The sequence below is a fragment of the Doryrhamphus excisus genome, chromosome 13, assembly GCF_030265055.1.
Source record: "Doryrhamphus excisus isolate RoL2022-K1 chromosome 13, RoL_Dexc_1.0, whole genome shotgun sequence".
In the NCBI taxonomy this organism is placed as follows: domain Eukaryota; kingdom Metazoa; phylum Chordata; class Actinopteri; order Syngnathiformes; family Syngnathidae; genus Doryrhamphus; species Doryrhamphus excisus.
This window is the reverse complement of record NC_080478.1, coordinates 8868588-8883550: the sequence shown is the minus strand read 5'-3', so window position 1 is coordinate 8883550 and position 14963 is coordinate 8868588. Positions and strand designations below refer to the sequence as shown.

General features: G+C 42.7%; 1 protein-coding gene across 2 annotated transcripts in view; it reads right to left on the bottom strand.

Annotated features, from left to right (window-relative positions):
- Positions 1 to 2061: 2061 nt before the first annotated feature.
- dync1h1 (dynein, cytoplasmic 1, heavy chain 1) overlaps positions 2062 to 14963 on the bottom strand; it is a 30188-nt gene continuing 17286 nt past the window's right edge. Inside the window, exons 50-77 of one of the 2 annotated variants that reach the window (XM_058090694.1) lie at positions 14790 to 14909; positions 14565 to 14685; positions 13658 to 13853; positions 12420 to 12537; positions 12112 to 12327; positions 11813 to 12025; positions 11597 to 11724; positions 11361 to 11514; positions 10831 to 10977; positions 10588 to 10738; positions 10264 to 10517; positions 10044 to 10178; positions 9883 to 9977; positions 9639 to 9813; positions 8972 to 9047; positions 8720 to 8880; positions 8526 to 8637; positions 8266 to 8450; positions 7450 to 7563; positions 7195 to 7365; positions 6910 to 7127; positions 6717 to 6820; positions 5250 to 5458; positions 4960 to 5113; positions 3789 to 3931; positions 2747 to 2915; positions 2543 to 2667; positions 2062 to 2474 (exon numbers count right to left, since the gene is read on the bottom strand). In XM_058090694.1, coding sequence (XP_057946677.1) covers positions 2346 to 2474; positions 2543 to 2667; positions 2747 to 2915; positions 3789 to 3931; positions 4960 to 5113; positions 5250 to 5458; positions 6717 to 6820; positions 6910 to 7127; positions 7195 to 7365; positions 7450 to 7563; positions 8266 to 8450; positions 8526 to 8637; positions 8720 to 8880; positions 8972 to 9047; positions 9639 to 9813; positions 9883 to 9977; positions 10044 to 10178; positions 10264 to 10517; positions 10588 to 10738; positions 10831 to 10977; positions 11361 to 11514; positions 11597 to 11724; positions 11813 to 12025; positions 12112 to 12327; positions 12420 to 12537; positions 13658 to 13853; positions 14565 to 14685; positions 14790 to 14909 — 4293 coding nt within the window. In that variant the 3' untranslated portion in view covers positions 2062 to 2345. Of the gene's footprint in view, positions 2475 to 2542; positions 2668 to 2746; positions 2916 to 3788; positions 3932 to 4959; positions 5114 to 5249; positions 5459 to 6716; positions 6821 to 6909; positions 7128 to 7194; positions 7366 to 7449; positions 7564 to 8265; positions 8451 to 8525; positions 8638 to 8719; positions 8881 to 8971; positions 9048 to 9638; positions 9814 to 9882; positions 9978 to 10043; positions 10179 to 10263; positions 10518 to 10587; positions 10739 to 10830; positions 10978 to 11360; positions 11515 to 11596; positions 11725 to 11812; positions 12026 to 12111; positions 12328 to 12419; positions 12538 to 13324; positions 13521 to 13657; positions 13854 to 14564; positions 14686 to 14789; positions 14910 to 14963 lie in introns of both variants that reach the window. The other variant, XM_058090695.1, reaches the window with a different exon arrangement.

The window sequence follows — 14963 nt, the reverse complement described above, 5'->3', positions numbered from 1 at the left end:
GGTGGGAATTGGGGTTAACACTTGATGACGCCAGTCCTCGATGTGGTCCACGTCCCAAGTCCTCACACACAGATGATGGATGGAATGAGCAGGACACACATCTTTGCATGATCAATTTAAGAATGCTTTAATTTCTATTTAGCAGCACTCTGTTTGAACTGAAGCCGTGAGCCATTTGTTTTGTTGTTACGTCTGGCAACATTTCAGCTCTAATTTATCGACATGCATTGACAAAGCAAGCATGTCAGAAGTGAACGCATCTAAAACTGAAGCAAACATTGTTTGATGACTTTGATGAGCAAGTGTCACGGTGCCCTTCTACCCTGGAGTTATTCCACAATGTGTTTATTTGGATGTATTTTCTGGTTAGTGATTATTGACACATTTTTTTCAAATTTCTCAGAACGCTCAAATCATTTGGGACTACGGTACTTAATTTTCACATGACTTCAGTCTGTGATGTATGGTGTGGAAGTTTACTTAGAACAGGGGTCGGCAACCTCATTTTCATTAACATGCAGCCACTTTAGCACTACCATGCTATTCAATAATCACTTTTTTGGCCACGATTGTATTTGCAATGGTTTGTTGAAGTACTCTTGAATATACTTGTATGCTCTCCATTTTGTTACATTCCTGGTCTCGATTTCAAGTTCAGTCTGAACAGTACAGATCATCTGAAGAATCAGCGGTATTGCACATCCATAAGCATCACTACAGCTCACTACATTCATGCCTCATTCGTACTCGGTAACTTACCTGTCGGAGTGTCAGAACGTGTGATGCAAGAATCCATCCATTTTCTACCGCTTATCCTCATGAGGGTCGTGGGCATGATGGAGCCTAGCCCAGCTGTCATCGGGCAAGAGGCGGAGTACACCCTGGACTGGTCACCAGCCAATCACAGGGCACATATAGACAAACAACCATTCACACTCACATTCATACAATTTGGAGTCACCAAATAACCTAGCATGCATGTTTTTTTTGGAATGTGGGAGGAAACCGAAGTACCCAGAGAACACCCACGCATGCCCAAGGGGGGAAATTAGCCCTTATCTCCTAGCTGCAAGAAATAATGTGATAAATTAAGGCAAGGCTGGATGTAATTATTATCAAATCAAATCAACTTTATTTGTATAGCACTTTTCCTGCAAGGAGATGCAACACTAAGTGCTTTCCAGAATTAAAACAATTTCCACAATTAAAAAGGAAAACAATGAAGCAAAAAGAAATCCCCTTCTTCCCACCCTCCATACTAGACACGCACACACACACACGCAAGCACACAATCACACACAGTAGGGAGACATGGCATGGTACTGAGGAACAAGGAAACGCCACCTTTGGGGCCGTCCACACTGGGAGGGGCTGCAGGCCGTGCCATCGGAGGACCAGCACCCGGGCCCCCCGACTCCGTTAGATGGGCGGACCCCCACATTAAAGGGAGGAACCCCCAGCCGGCCGTGTCGAAGGGACCCAAGGATGGCACCCCCTCAGCATACCCGAACAGCCCCCAGTGTGGAGGACCCCCCTGAGGAAACACTGGAGTTAGAAGCTAAAGACTAAGAGCATAAAATAGGACTAAAAGATAAAACATAACACTGGAGTTAAAAACTGAAGACCAAGAGCAAAAAATATGACTAAAAAGATAAAAACAAAACACTGGAGTTAAAAGCTGAAGAATAAGAACATAAAATCAGACTAAAAGGATGAAAACATAATAAAAGCTTGACAATATTAGTTAAAAGCCTGATTAAAAAGGTGTGTCTTTAATCTTCTTTTTAAAATATCAACTGTCTCCGCAGTCCTGAGTAGTATGATATGTAGTAGACTATATGACTATAGTCTATATATGACTATACAGGATTGTGTTTCACAGTGCGGTTACTTTAGCTGTCTTGCATGGCAACGGTCGTCATCCGCACATGTGGACTGTAACATGCATGCCTCCAGCTCAACTTTCTGAGCTCCGAAAGTGATCTGTTGCCTATCATTGGGGGGAAAAATGTAATGGTGCACACACATTTGCTAACAGCACAAAGTACAATAAATGGCAGCTTTCGGTTGTGCAAGCTTTATTCAATCTACAAAAAACATACGAATTCCTTCATAAAAACCAACTTCTCTTGTCAACTTTCTCGATTTCTGACATTTACCATCTGACAACTTCCCTCAAGACCTTTGCAAAACACTTCCCAAAATCCATAATTTGTGTTCACTACCGCTACACAAAGTACTAGAATAGCGTTATGGCTAGCAACAACGTTAAAACAAATGGTTAATATGTAGCACTCATGGACGATTAATGGGTTGGGGTTAACTATGATGATGATGATGGTGTTCTACTCTGTGCACAGGACTGCCACTCCACGCTCGTAGAAGCTGTGCGGATCTTCCTTTGTGGCGATATCGAAGTCGACGGTGAAAATGAGGTCAGACCTTGTGAAGTTCAGGTACACGGGCAGAGTCACCTGCAGAGATAAAAAGAAAAATATTTGCAAAGAGGTTTAGCACAGGGGAGATGCTTTTCCTGTCCTACCATGTGTCTCTTCTCAGCATTGCTTTGCTTGATCCAGCGGAGCTGAGTGAGAGGTAGCTCAGTGGAGATGGTCGTGGACAGGGACAGTTTGTTGTTGGCACATGTTGCTCCCTGTAGTTTCAGTCCTACAAGAGTGCACAGTCTGTGTGAGAACCACTCCTACAAAAAAAACAAAACTTCCTTTGCAGGTGTTGAGAAGAAGACCTTTGATGCCGAAGCTGCACGCGTCCAGGGTGGTACCCTGGGCGGTGGTGACGTTGACCTCCAGGCACAGCTCCTCCAGAGACCAGCTGTTAGCTTGGGCAACATATTGGCGGGTGGCGGTGATATATGCCTCGGGTACAAACAGGCTTCCCAGGCACACGTGGATGTTCTAGGAAAATAAATTAGATGTTGGCTGAAGATCAGACGTGTTCAAAGTGTGGCACAGGAAAAAAAATGAGCAAAAACACACAACGGCAAGGCAGACTTGGCAGAGCATGAGTGTCGTGTGCAGAAGGTGACCACACGCGCACACGCACACACGCGCGCACACACGCGCACACGCGCACACGCGCACACACACACACACACACACACACACACACACACACACACAGTTTAATTCCAAATGTGAAAATTGTAAATAGGTCTTGATATATTTCAAATACATTATTTTGATGTAAAACAACCCCTTTATGTGTTGTTTAAGTTGTGGTGCTTTACCAGATATTTCAACTGTTACAAAGGCAACGCTAATGTATCAAAGTGAAAGTTATGCTTTTTTTGGGGTTTTTAAAAATTTTTTTGTTGGGAACTGATATTTTCCTGAAATTATGCTATGTTTTGTTATGTGTTTAGTATGTTTACTGTTAGCCATAGAACCAAACATTGTGCATTCTGTGTGCTGTCCAAATAGTCTAGAATGGCTGGCACTCAAAAGGATTGAATTTTGAACAATGGCTGCCATTGAATGAGCTAACAGTTTTTTCCCCACTTATCCCTGTCGCCAAATACTAACTTGTTGTTTTTTGGGTTTTTTTTTACTGTATGAGGGTTGTGGTGGTTCCATTTTAAATTTCTACTATGTAACCAACACCAACTTGACCCATTTAGTTATGCGTGCTATTACTACTTACAGGACAGTTACAAGAATATCCCCACATAAATCAGCTTCATGTTACTGGTGGTACCATGTCATTACATTCAAAAAGCACAAAGGACATACTGCATTTATTGTATATTTCTATATTACACAAATGTTTACCTTCAGTTCCTTAGCACCCCCGCTCGCAGCTCCTTGGGAGATCTGCTGCAGCTGTTTGATACGCTCACTGAAGTCCGCCACCCACTGGATGACAGTCATGGAGACGGGAACCGTGTAGCGACACCAGCTGCGAGGGAGGATGCCTGGAGGAAAGCCAGGTAGAAAAGAATGACTTTGCACTATACAGTAAATCCCTGCTATTTGTGGGGATTACAATATTGGCAAAATACCGCAAATAATGGACAAGCACAAATTCCCTAAAAATGCCTATTTTATATGCTCTAAATCAGGGATTCTCAAATGGTCTCAACCTGGGACCCACCTTTATTTCACTCATTTTTAATACCTTGTAATTTTATTTATTTATATATTTTAATACTTTTGTATTGCCAATGTCAACTCAAGATTAGTACTACTTATAATCACAATGTGTTGAAAGTATATTTTTCAATAACTTTAGGGTATTTTGTCAAGGAAGTCAAGGAAATGAGACATAACTACATGCAAAGAATGCATATATTTAAATGAAATAATAAATACCGTTATTTGATTTAATACTTTTTTATTGCCAATGTCAACTAAAAAGATTAGTACTACCTATAATCACAATTATGTCTTCAAAATATATTTTTCAATAACTTTAGGGTATTTTGTCAAGGAAATGAGACATAACTACATGCAAAGAATGCATATATTTAAATGAAATAATAAATACCGTAATTTGATTTATATATTTTAATATTTTTACTGCCAATGTCAACTCAAAAGATTAGTACTACCGATAATCACAATTACGTGTTCAAAGTATATTTTTCAATAACTTTAGAATTTTGTCAAGGAAATGAGACATAACTATATGCAAAGAATGCATATATTTAAATGAAATAATAAAAATCACACAAATAAGTCAGATATTTCACTTATATCAAATAGGAAAATTACTAAAATACTCCTCAATTTTATTTCAAAATAATTTTAAGTTAATAAAAGTTGGACATCTGTTGTATATTATTTTAATGTACTCTTTGTAACTCACCCAGCACATTTAACTTTGTGGTAGCATTACACACTATACTGTAATATGTGTAGATGTCCCTCGCTACATCGTGGGTCTAACATCACGCCCTTACTCTAGTAGGGTTTTTCCAAAAATGAATAAATCATAATATACCTTTAACCAGGTCGCTGATAAGAGTACGCAGATAGTTGGTCTGCTTCTTCTTGCCCTGGCACACTTGCACCACATCTGACAGATCCTGGCGGACCTCCTGCAGCATTTTGCCACCCATTTTCACCTCACGCTCGAAAAAGCGGAACAGTGGGTCCTGGCGAAGGAAAGAAGCAGCCAATGAAAAGCTTGGACGGTGACACAAAAAAAGGCAAGCAATCATGGGGTAGTTTTTACCTTGTTGCGTGGTCAGTGACAAACATTAAAATGTAAAGCGGCCTCCAGCTGGTTACCTTGATGTTCTCCACTGTGCGTTTGAGAGGATTGACAGTTTGAGGCATGAGCTGCAGCCAGTTGCAGGCGGTGGTGTGCAGCGTCCTCATCCAGGCCGGCTGGGCATCTGACGTGGACGATGTGCACTCCTTTTTCTCGGTCACGTAGGCGAGGTCATCCTCATCCTCCAGCATCTGCATTTTCAGCATCTTACCCATCATGTCAGTGCCTGCGCAACCCGGCGAGGGAGGAAGGGAAGGAAGGAGGGAAGGGAGTGAGCAGGGACGACAAATTAATAAGTGGAACACAAAGCTTATCTTGGTGATGGGTCAGCTGGAGTTGCTTCAGAAAACAAAATGGGGGAGTTGTATAAGACAGACAAGGCTTCAGGCAATACAATACAATGAGTATATCGTTTGTGTCGTTTATATAGATACTATTCCCTCAAATAGTGGCCATCCTTCCAATAGACACTGTGCCTCAATCAAATGAAATAAATGTCTCCTTCCATTTGCGGCTGCCTTTTTTTCCTTAAGAAAAACTTAAATTACAATTACCTAAGATTACTGTATATGCATGTAAAGTGTTTCTATGGCTGCTTAGTGGTAAAAAAGGGAGCTGTTAACATGTATACTATGAAATACGGATCTTCACTGTTTTCCGTCCACAATGTGTGCACCCATGTTTATGTACCAGGGAGTGACATCTTCAGAACACTCTGCTGAGGTCCATGTCTTTTTCTTCTACAACAGTATACCTTAATTAAAGTAATAGCAATAATTGCACCTCTGACCTCTATATGAGGAAATAAGTTGCATGGTGTCTGGTGATAAAGGGGAGTGTCTGGATGCCTCATTAGCAAAAGGTAGGGAGTTGTTTAAGGGGGTATCCATTCATCAGCCACTTTTACTATTAGGTACACTTGTGCCACAAAGCTTAAACAACATGAACTGGTGGTGTAGTATATCTCAATCTCAATTAAATGTTCATCACATTTGTAGCAATTGAGTGATGCTATTATGTCATCATGCAGGTAGTGTTACATGGTTACAACCCATGTGTGCCTAATGAAGTGACTGGTGAAAGCATGAAGGGGGTGGGAGTACGCTTCGGAGGGTGGGAATGGTGTCTTAGCAAAGCGACATGTTGGCTGTGAAATACAGCTGCTGGAGGGTGAGGATACACACTCCTTTTACCTTCTAAAGATGACGCTTACAAAGGGAACACAAACTGTACAACAACAATGACAATAATATCCACAACTGCACTGGGCGCTGCTCCATGACCAATATAAAGATGAGGAGAGGAATAAGCACGTCTAACATCTCCGCATCTAAAAATGGGGTCCAAGTGAAGATGAGGGAGAACTTGGATAGAAAGAAGATGGTTAATATGTGTTGACTCAATGAGAAGGAAAATGGATGGATGGATGGTGCTGCAAGTGGGATCAGAGTACAAGTGATTGAAGAGCAATGATGGCAGTGTACCCTGAGTGGTGAGCAAGACCTTCTCCGCATTGCTAGGCAACCCCAGCCAAGATGGAGTCTGAGTGTCAGGAAGCATTTCCACCCAGTGCATGAACTCTTCACGCCTTTGGGGGGAAAAAAAATAACAAAACTCATACACTTTGTGTAAGAAAACGTTGGGTGATGCTGACCAGAAAAGAGACCTAATACGGACCTAATACCATCAGGCATCTTGATGTCTTTGTGTCCGTCAACTTTGAGCGCCAGTTTAAACTCGCTGTCGAAGCTGCCTTTGGTGAAAATACGCTCCAGGAAAGTGTTTAGCAGACGCTGGTCGAACTCATTGTCAATACGGCCGCCATAGATGGACTGGGCCATCAGTGTTTTCAGAGCTGCCCAGGGTATCTTGTCTGGAGCAATGTTTTGACGACCCTGTGAGCATAGCAGTGTCATTTACAGTATATTCATGTGTATGTGTGTGTATGCTTTAACAACAAACCTTAGCGGTGTCATCCAACCAGGTATCGACAGTGTCGCACGCGGAGCGCAGGTCAGACTCTCCAAACTCGTACTTCTTGGACCAACCCAGCGGTGCATAGCGCAGACGCTCCTGGATGACAGCGTGGAACCACGCCAAAAGGAAATACAGACGGGCACGCTCATTGGGAGCCTGTACAACAATCACACAGCAACAATGAGTTAAGATGGTAAACTGTAGGGACGGCGTACAAGGTAAGAATTGATTGTAAATGACCTTGCACATGCGAGCAACTGGTATGCTGCTGAAGGTGCGCAGCATGTTGGCTTTTACACCAGGAGGAGGCTCGAAGACAAAGATACGACCGGCACGAAGGAGATTCACTGGGACCTACAAAGAAAAGACAACTGATTTCAAATTAAGATGCAGACAAGAACTGATTGACTGGGAATCTTTTCCTTTCCATATTGAAATTGGAAACGCTTGGTGAGTGATCACCACAGAATATCACTAGGGACATCATGCAATTAAATACAAGTATGACATCGCTGTATTTGCTGTACCGAGGAGCAGCTGGGAAATTTGTTTTATTTATTTATTATAAAAAGGGACTGATGAATGTTCTCAACTAACCTTGTCCCTCAACATTCTTTAACTGAAAATTACAGCTGTTAAAATTCATTTAACAGCACCCCTGCTGGTTGAACTAGTGTACTCCATTATGCCCCAATTTCATTAAGTGCTATTAATTGTCAATACCAGGCTTAAAACACAAAATGTAAAAATAACCACCAAATTCTGATGGAAATCTTATATTTACATTCTGCTAATGTGCTAATTAAGGTCAGGACTGATTTCCAACCTAGCAGAACAGCCTATCCTGTGTTATGACTATTTGCTTGTGGCTTGAGCCCCTGTCTCCAAAACAAGTTTCTCCAATGGCGTTTCCATGTCAACAGGTTCTGATTAACTCGTGATATGTCCTTGCACCTGGTAAAGTCCTGATAATGTTTGTATACTGGAATTTTTGGGCAAAAAATAAAAAAAGAATCCTGACAGAAAAGATAATGAACTGCCAGTGGAATGTGATACCTTGGGGTTGATCTCCATCGTCAAGAAGAGCCTGAAGCTAGCATGTGGCTGCATAGAGTGGAGCTTCTTCTCCAGCTGCATCAGCCAGCCTGGGGCCAGGTGGACGTTCTCCAGCATCACCCACCTGCCGGACTTGACAGCAGTGTTGATGTCTCGGTCTGCCTTGTTGAATCCTTCAGCAGAACCTGGAGATAAATGAAGAAACATAAATCAGCATCATTCTTGAGTAAGATCAGGTATGAAATTGAGTTGGTACTTACCGATGGAGATGGAAGTGATTTGTTTGTTTTGCTCTGCAGCCAGGTCTCTGACCAGACCGCTGGCATCATAACCCGGAACAGAACACATCAGTACGGCTGTACTGGGCTTCACCTGTAGGTACAAGAGGGCTTGTAAATTGAAACAACACTTGACATGACTTCTATTAGGAATAATTTAAAAAGATAATTAGTACCTCACTATCCACAATATTGGCCAGGTCGATGGGCTGCTCGATGATGCTCATAAAGGTCTCTCCCAGAACCTTTGCAACGAAGATGTGAGACATTGCCAACAGGCGGTCTGGGCGGAAAGTCTGTATCAGCAACATCTGGTGTACTGCCTGGCCAATAGGAGCTGAGTAGGAAGAGGATAAACACGAGAAACACATATTTTGAGTTAAAAGGAGCAAATGTGGACTATTACAATAACAACAAAATAAACTTACTAGACTGTTTCTCCTCTGACCACAGGTAAGGAACAGCCAGCTCCGGGGTGTTACTCTCAAGCCACATAAAGATTTGCTGAGCATGCAAAACAAAGAGACCATAATGTTACGTTCACACCGACGCCGAATGTTGCGCTTTGACTCGGCGACGAATTCGGCGTCATTTTTCAAAAAATCTCACAATCTCCTCAGATATGTTTATGCTCTGTTAAGCTCTGTTACGCAATGGAAAATTTTGAGATCCCGACTGCATCCCGCCTCTGATCCAGAGCATTGATCCTTTGAACCAAGCTCTGTTAAGCTTTCCTACACTTTGAGCAAAACTTTGATAAGCTTTGTGACGCTTTGATAAGCTTTAATACGCTCTCCTCGCTTTACGCAATTCGTGACAGATCGCCTCAAATTTTTAAACAGTTAAAAAATTTTTGGCGCTCTTGCCGAATGTCCCGAATTGCTCAAACCTTTCTTACGCTGTATCACGGTCTTTACGCTTTCATTAAGCTTTGTTACGCTTTGCCGCCGCTTTGCTCGACGATTTAATTTGCCATCGATTCGGCGTCGGTGTGAACGTAGCATAACAAGCACATATTATTGTCATAGTACAGGACGTACATACAGTATGACAGTTGGGTAAACACCAAGCCAACTTGCATGTCAGTGTCCTCACCTCATCAGCCTGAATTTTGGCCACCACGTCTTTGAATGCTGGCAGGCGGCTGAGGCGGATCATGGCCTCGCTCTGCTCAGAGGTCAAACCCTTCACTTTGGGCAGGGATGTGCCAGTGAGCACGATCTCATTACCACGCAGGAAGTGCTGGAACTCTGCGTCATATGATGGCTCGCTAAAACGTTAAGGACCAGTTAGAATTATAAATGGTGTGCAGACAATTACCAAAAGGCTAAATCTTGACCTGTTCAGTCCCTTCAGGCTGATCTTAGCCAACAGCATGGCAAAGGTGATGTGGTCCTGGTGCAGCATTCCCCTGGCAACTCTGTTGAACGCCACCTACAGAAGAGAAAAACATTTCATACAAGGAGGAACAACTTTGTTGTCACAAGTTCCAGTTCCTACCTGGAAAAGGTCTTTTGTGATGAGAACAAGTCTTTGCATGTGGTCGCTGATGCTCTTGAGGTTGGGGTTCTCATACAGCACAGTGTGGTAGGTGTCCAGGAAAAAGTGAAGAGAATACTGGTACAGGAAGTGCATCTGAAGCAAGATACAAACAAATAAGATGAGCTTATGAAAGCATGTGTAATTCTGTTTGTTTATAGGAGTGCGAGTCAGTTAGGACCTGGTTGAGAGCCTCCATAGTGAAGTAGATGCTGCTGCAAGCTGACGACAAGGACAGGTACTGCTGCGACACTGCCTCCACCTCGGCCATGATGACATCAGTCTCCTCCACCTTCCTGGTCACCTCGGCGGCCTCCTTCTTCAGGTTCTCCAGGGTGGTGATGATGGTGTCGTCGTCGAGGATGCGCCCTTTAACCTCGTTCAGCGCTTGCAGTAGGGATTTTTCCAGCTGACGCAAACGCAGCTGGAACTCGCCTGCGGAGAAGAGACAAGTGTAGATCAGTGACTTGAAACCATGAGATAATGGGCTGATTTTGTCCCGTACCCTGCAGTTTGAGGAGGTCCGAGCGTTTCTCATCTACGTCGGGCCTCTCGGCTTTAAGCACCTCGTTGAGACACTGGCTCTGCAGACTGCTGCGAGTCACCGTGAAGTTGACAAACGTCACACGAGAACACAGGTCTGGTGGGAATTCAACCTGCATGTACGGTGATACCAGTCAGGAACTTAGAAATACACCATAAATGTAAAGCTGTCCATGCAAACAACAATAATTTTTTTCCTTCTTACCGTAGGGTCTCGTGTTGAGAGAAAGATGACAAATGAAGGAGACAGATCGATATCCTGGTCTCCTAAGGTGATGAGGACACGCCCACCAGTTCGACGGACCTCTCTGTTCAACACCGGATTCAGGATGGGGTCGTAACTCTCAACATCCTTCAAAAAAAAAAAAAAAAAGGATATTAAAAACAGTGCTTGCTACTGTAAATGTTCAAATTAACGTTATATTGAATTAACCCCAAATAACCACCAGGTTCTTGGCACTGGGTCAAAAGCGCTAAGTAAGAGACGACTACTATTCAGCAGTTTACAAAGAACTCATCAAGCTGTGTGTTGTGCAATAGACTTGTTAGTAAATAATGTCTTCCCACTTTCTCATGCAGTCCAAATCATCATTAAAGTTAAAACATTAATTTATGAGTTTTCACAAAAAGTTACTCAACAAAACAAAGTCAGACTCCAATAATGGCAGCTCAAAAGACAATAAAGACGTAGAACATAAAAAAGGGAAAAATATATATCCTGATGGTAAGCAATACCTGAACAAGCAGTGGGTTTCCAAATCGCAGGGCACTCTCCAGGTTCTTCCTGAAGGCGTCATCCAAGAAGCTGGTTCGTGTGATCTTGCGGTCTTTGTACTCGTTCATAATGAACTCTGTGGCTTGGCCAGATGGGTCGATGATTAGCGGGTATCTTAGAGGAGGTTGTGACAAGTTAAAACATTAAAACTCCCATTGTGGAAGTATTCAGTTGTTGTGGGCTTGTGTGTACTGACCTGTTGAATCTCTTGAGCATGATGGCGTTTTCAGTGCAGAGGTCATCCGCTGGGAGAGAGTTGGCTTGCCAGCGGAGTCTCTCGTCTGCATTGGATAGGTATTCTGTCCTGGCAATGTCGGTTCGGAACTGAGGAAGAAATAAAAAGCCAGTAAAAATGTATGATCCTGCCAGACAACAGAAACATCTGTAAAGTATGTAGGTCACAACAGCTTACCTGTACATTGGCTTGCTGCAGGTGATGAGACCAAGTGGTGAATAGGTTCTGTCTCATCTGCTGTTCGAAGTAGCCAGCATAGGTAATGAACGCCGCAGAGAGCAAACAGTCACCAGCGATAGTAGACATCTGGTTCTTGAACGTTTCACTGGTCTTCTCCCAGCGCTCTCTCTCAGCTGACAGGCTCTTCAGGAGGGCTGTGCTGCGATTCACCTGCACGGATTAAACAGCTTTAAGAAACGCACAACACAAAATATGACATAGTGGTCAGGGCAATAGTGATGTGTAAAACTGCTTACCTTGGCCTCCACTGCAGCCAGGTCGGCTTTGATGGCCTGGGCTTCTGAGATAAGGACGGCGTACTCCTCCTTGTAGCGAGCAATGCTAGCTTCCAGGTCCCTGATCATCTGCTCCACTTCCTCTGCCTTCGTCTTGTTGTCTTTGGCGTCATCCTCGAGCTTCTGAAGCTCGTTACGCAGAGGCTCCACGCGTTTCAGCATGTCGGCATAATTAAGCTATAGAAGTCACACCATACCCACACAGTGCACAAAAGTCAAACCCTCTTTTATCCGACATTGTTATTTTGATATAATGGGACACTCCTTACCTGAGCAATTGCCCATTTCACCATAGGCCCGCAAGCCAGCGAGGCCCTGTTCACTTGGTCATAATTGTAGCTCGGGTTGGACATGTAGTTCTTCTTCATTTTTTCCCGAATGGAATCACTAGACAGAAACAAACCAATATGGTTTTAGACTACAGTAACACTGTAATAACTTACAACGTATTATAGACATACATACATTCCTCAAAGAGTGGCTTGGGGTTGTTTGTTACTCAAATTCACCGAATAATAGGAATTTATTTAAGGGGGTGTCTATTACAGCAGCGGCGAGACACACCATGAGACCTCAATGACTTGCGGTGACCCGTGTATAGTGGCTAACGCAAAGTTACCCAGCATACCTTGCAGGTTTCTAGAGACTGGTATAGGTTTGCATTTATATATTAGTGTGCAAGTGTTAAATATACCCTGAACATACCACTAACCAATTCCCATGTGACTCAATCTTGCCACAAAATATCACCAAACGTTGTTGATCTTTTTCTAGTTGGTTTCAAATAGCGCTACAGAGTGTTGTTGCCACCTTAAGTCGTATTAACAGACAACACCTGACTGCATTTTGAACGTCCCCCATGCAGATGCATCTGCCTGAAAAGTACAGCTGAAGCAAGACCATGTCAATGTTTCTGTTGCATGTTTACTTAAGGGATTTACCGATGACGCTACAGAATGAGAGAGGGAAAAATGCTCTGGATGATCGCGAAAATGTTAATTGAGACATAGTGTCCATAATTAACAGCAGAGGCCACTATTTGAGGACTTGCAGTAATTAATCTAACATAAAATCAATATGGTGTGACTTGATTGGTGGACTGATTCAATGACATCATTTGTTCTTCGGTCTGAGGAAACCCAGGAAGATGTTCCATTGGGACACCGGCTGTTACCTCATGTCCTCAGAGGAAAAGTTGATTATGCTGCTGATGAAATTATCCCTGATCATAACTTGTCTGATTTTTTTCCAGTCATTGGTCTCCTCGCCCAGCATAAGGCAGATTGACTCCAGGGCCAGTTTGACTGCAGCAGGGGGATTGGTCATTGCCCGCACTTCTACCAGGTGCTGCCGTTTAATTGAGCTCACCGCTAGTTAGATTACAGGTAGAATGTGTTTGGGGGAAAAAGCAGTAGAGAATTGACAATCACCAAAGAAGGGAAAAAGGTGGGGGGAGAAAAAAAAAACACGTTTTAGTTAACACAGTGTCACAAACTGCTCATTTCACCTGATTTCATCGGCAGAGAAGTTAACGATAGTGGGGATGAAGTTCTCCCTCATGATGATGGATCGGATCTGCTTCCAGTCTGTGGTGCTCTCGCCCAGGAGCAAGCAGATGGATTCCAGAGCCAGCTTCACGGCCGCAGGTGGATTGCCCATGGAACGCACCTCCACCAGGTGCTGCTTCTTAATGGACTTAACAGCTAGCAATTTCACATTAACACGTGTGGTTTAGTTAAGTGTAGTTTATGTCAACGCAGTAAGATTATAAACTGAAGTAGTGAGTTGGGAAGACACCTTATACACCCAATATAAAAGTTTGTACAGCAAATAGTAGAAGCCAGAAGTAAAAGAAATTAAATGTTTTGGGTAAATTTTACCTCAAAGTCATATAACCTTTTTTGCTTAAAAAAAAAACAAAAACCAAACAATGTCACAACAAAAGTGATCACATTCAAGAAATGTGTGATAACCATAGATCCACATATAAATATATATGTGTAAAATATGATAGATTTAATTAATTTGAACAATACCTATAAAACAGCACAAGTTAACAGTGTTGCTCTGCAAACACCTCTTCCATCTTCAGTTGGTCAGTTTGAGTAATTTTGCTTAATTTAGTTTTATTATAGAGAGGTTGACTTCTCTTGAAGCAGTTATGTTACTTTAAACACTCCCTGTCCAGTTTACGGTTTTATGATGACCAGTTTTACATTGTTCCCTTTGAATTTAGAACTTGGAAGTTAACCAAGGTCACAGAGCAGATTGTGTTTGACTCTTAAGGTCCCACTGTAAATTAGAATTTAATTTTAATTAATTATTTAATTTCAAATCGGTTGGTATGTCATGCTGTCACTTCACACAAGTAACCCACAGCGTAGAAGACGAATAAGTTAAAACCCACAACATACCATTCTGAGCCTCAACGACAGCTGGTTCCACCTGGTCCAAGTCCTGTTTGACTCGCAGCTGTTTGTCCTTGATCACCTCCTGCTGCTTGTACACAGCTTCCTGGATTTCCTGGCTCATCACCTGGAATCACGAAAGCTTCCCCTTTTACTTCTTGCATTAACATCTTCTGATATCAATATCAGAAAGGGCCATCTCTGATAAAAGCAATATAAATAAAAATGTACCTTTTTCTTCTCAGCCTCCTGCTGGTCTTTAACCATCTTCTTGAGCTTGTCATTGGCAGCAGCGTTCTTCGCCTCCAATTCCTGACTCTTGATTCGGAGGTCACGACGGAGCTCCTCCACCTGGATGATAACTAGTGATTACAATTGTGTTGCCAGAAAATAAGCAAACTCAAC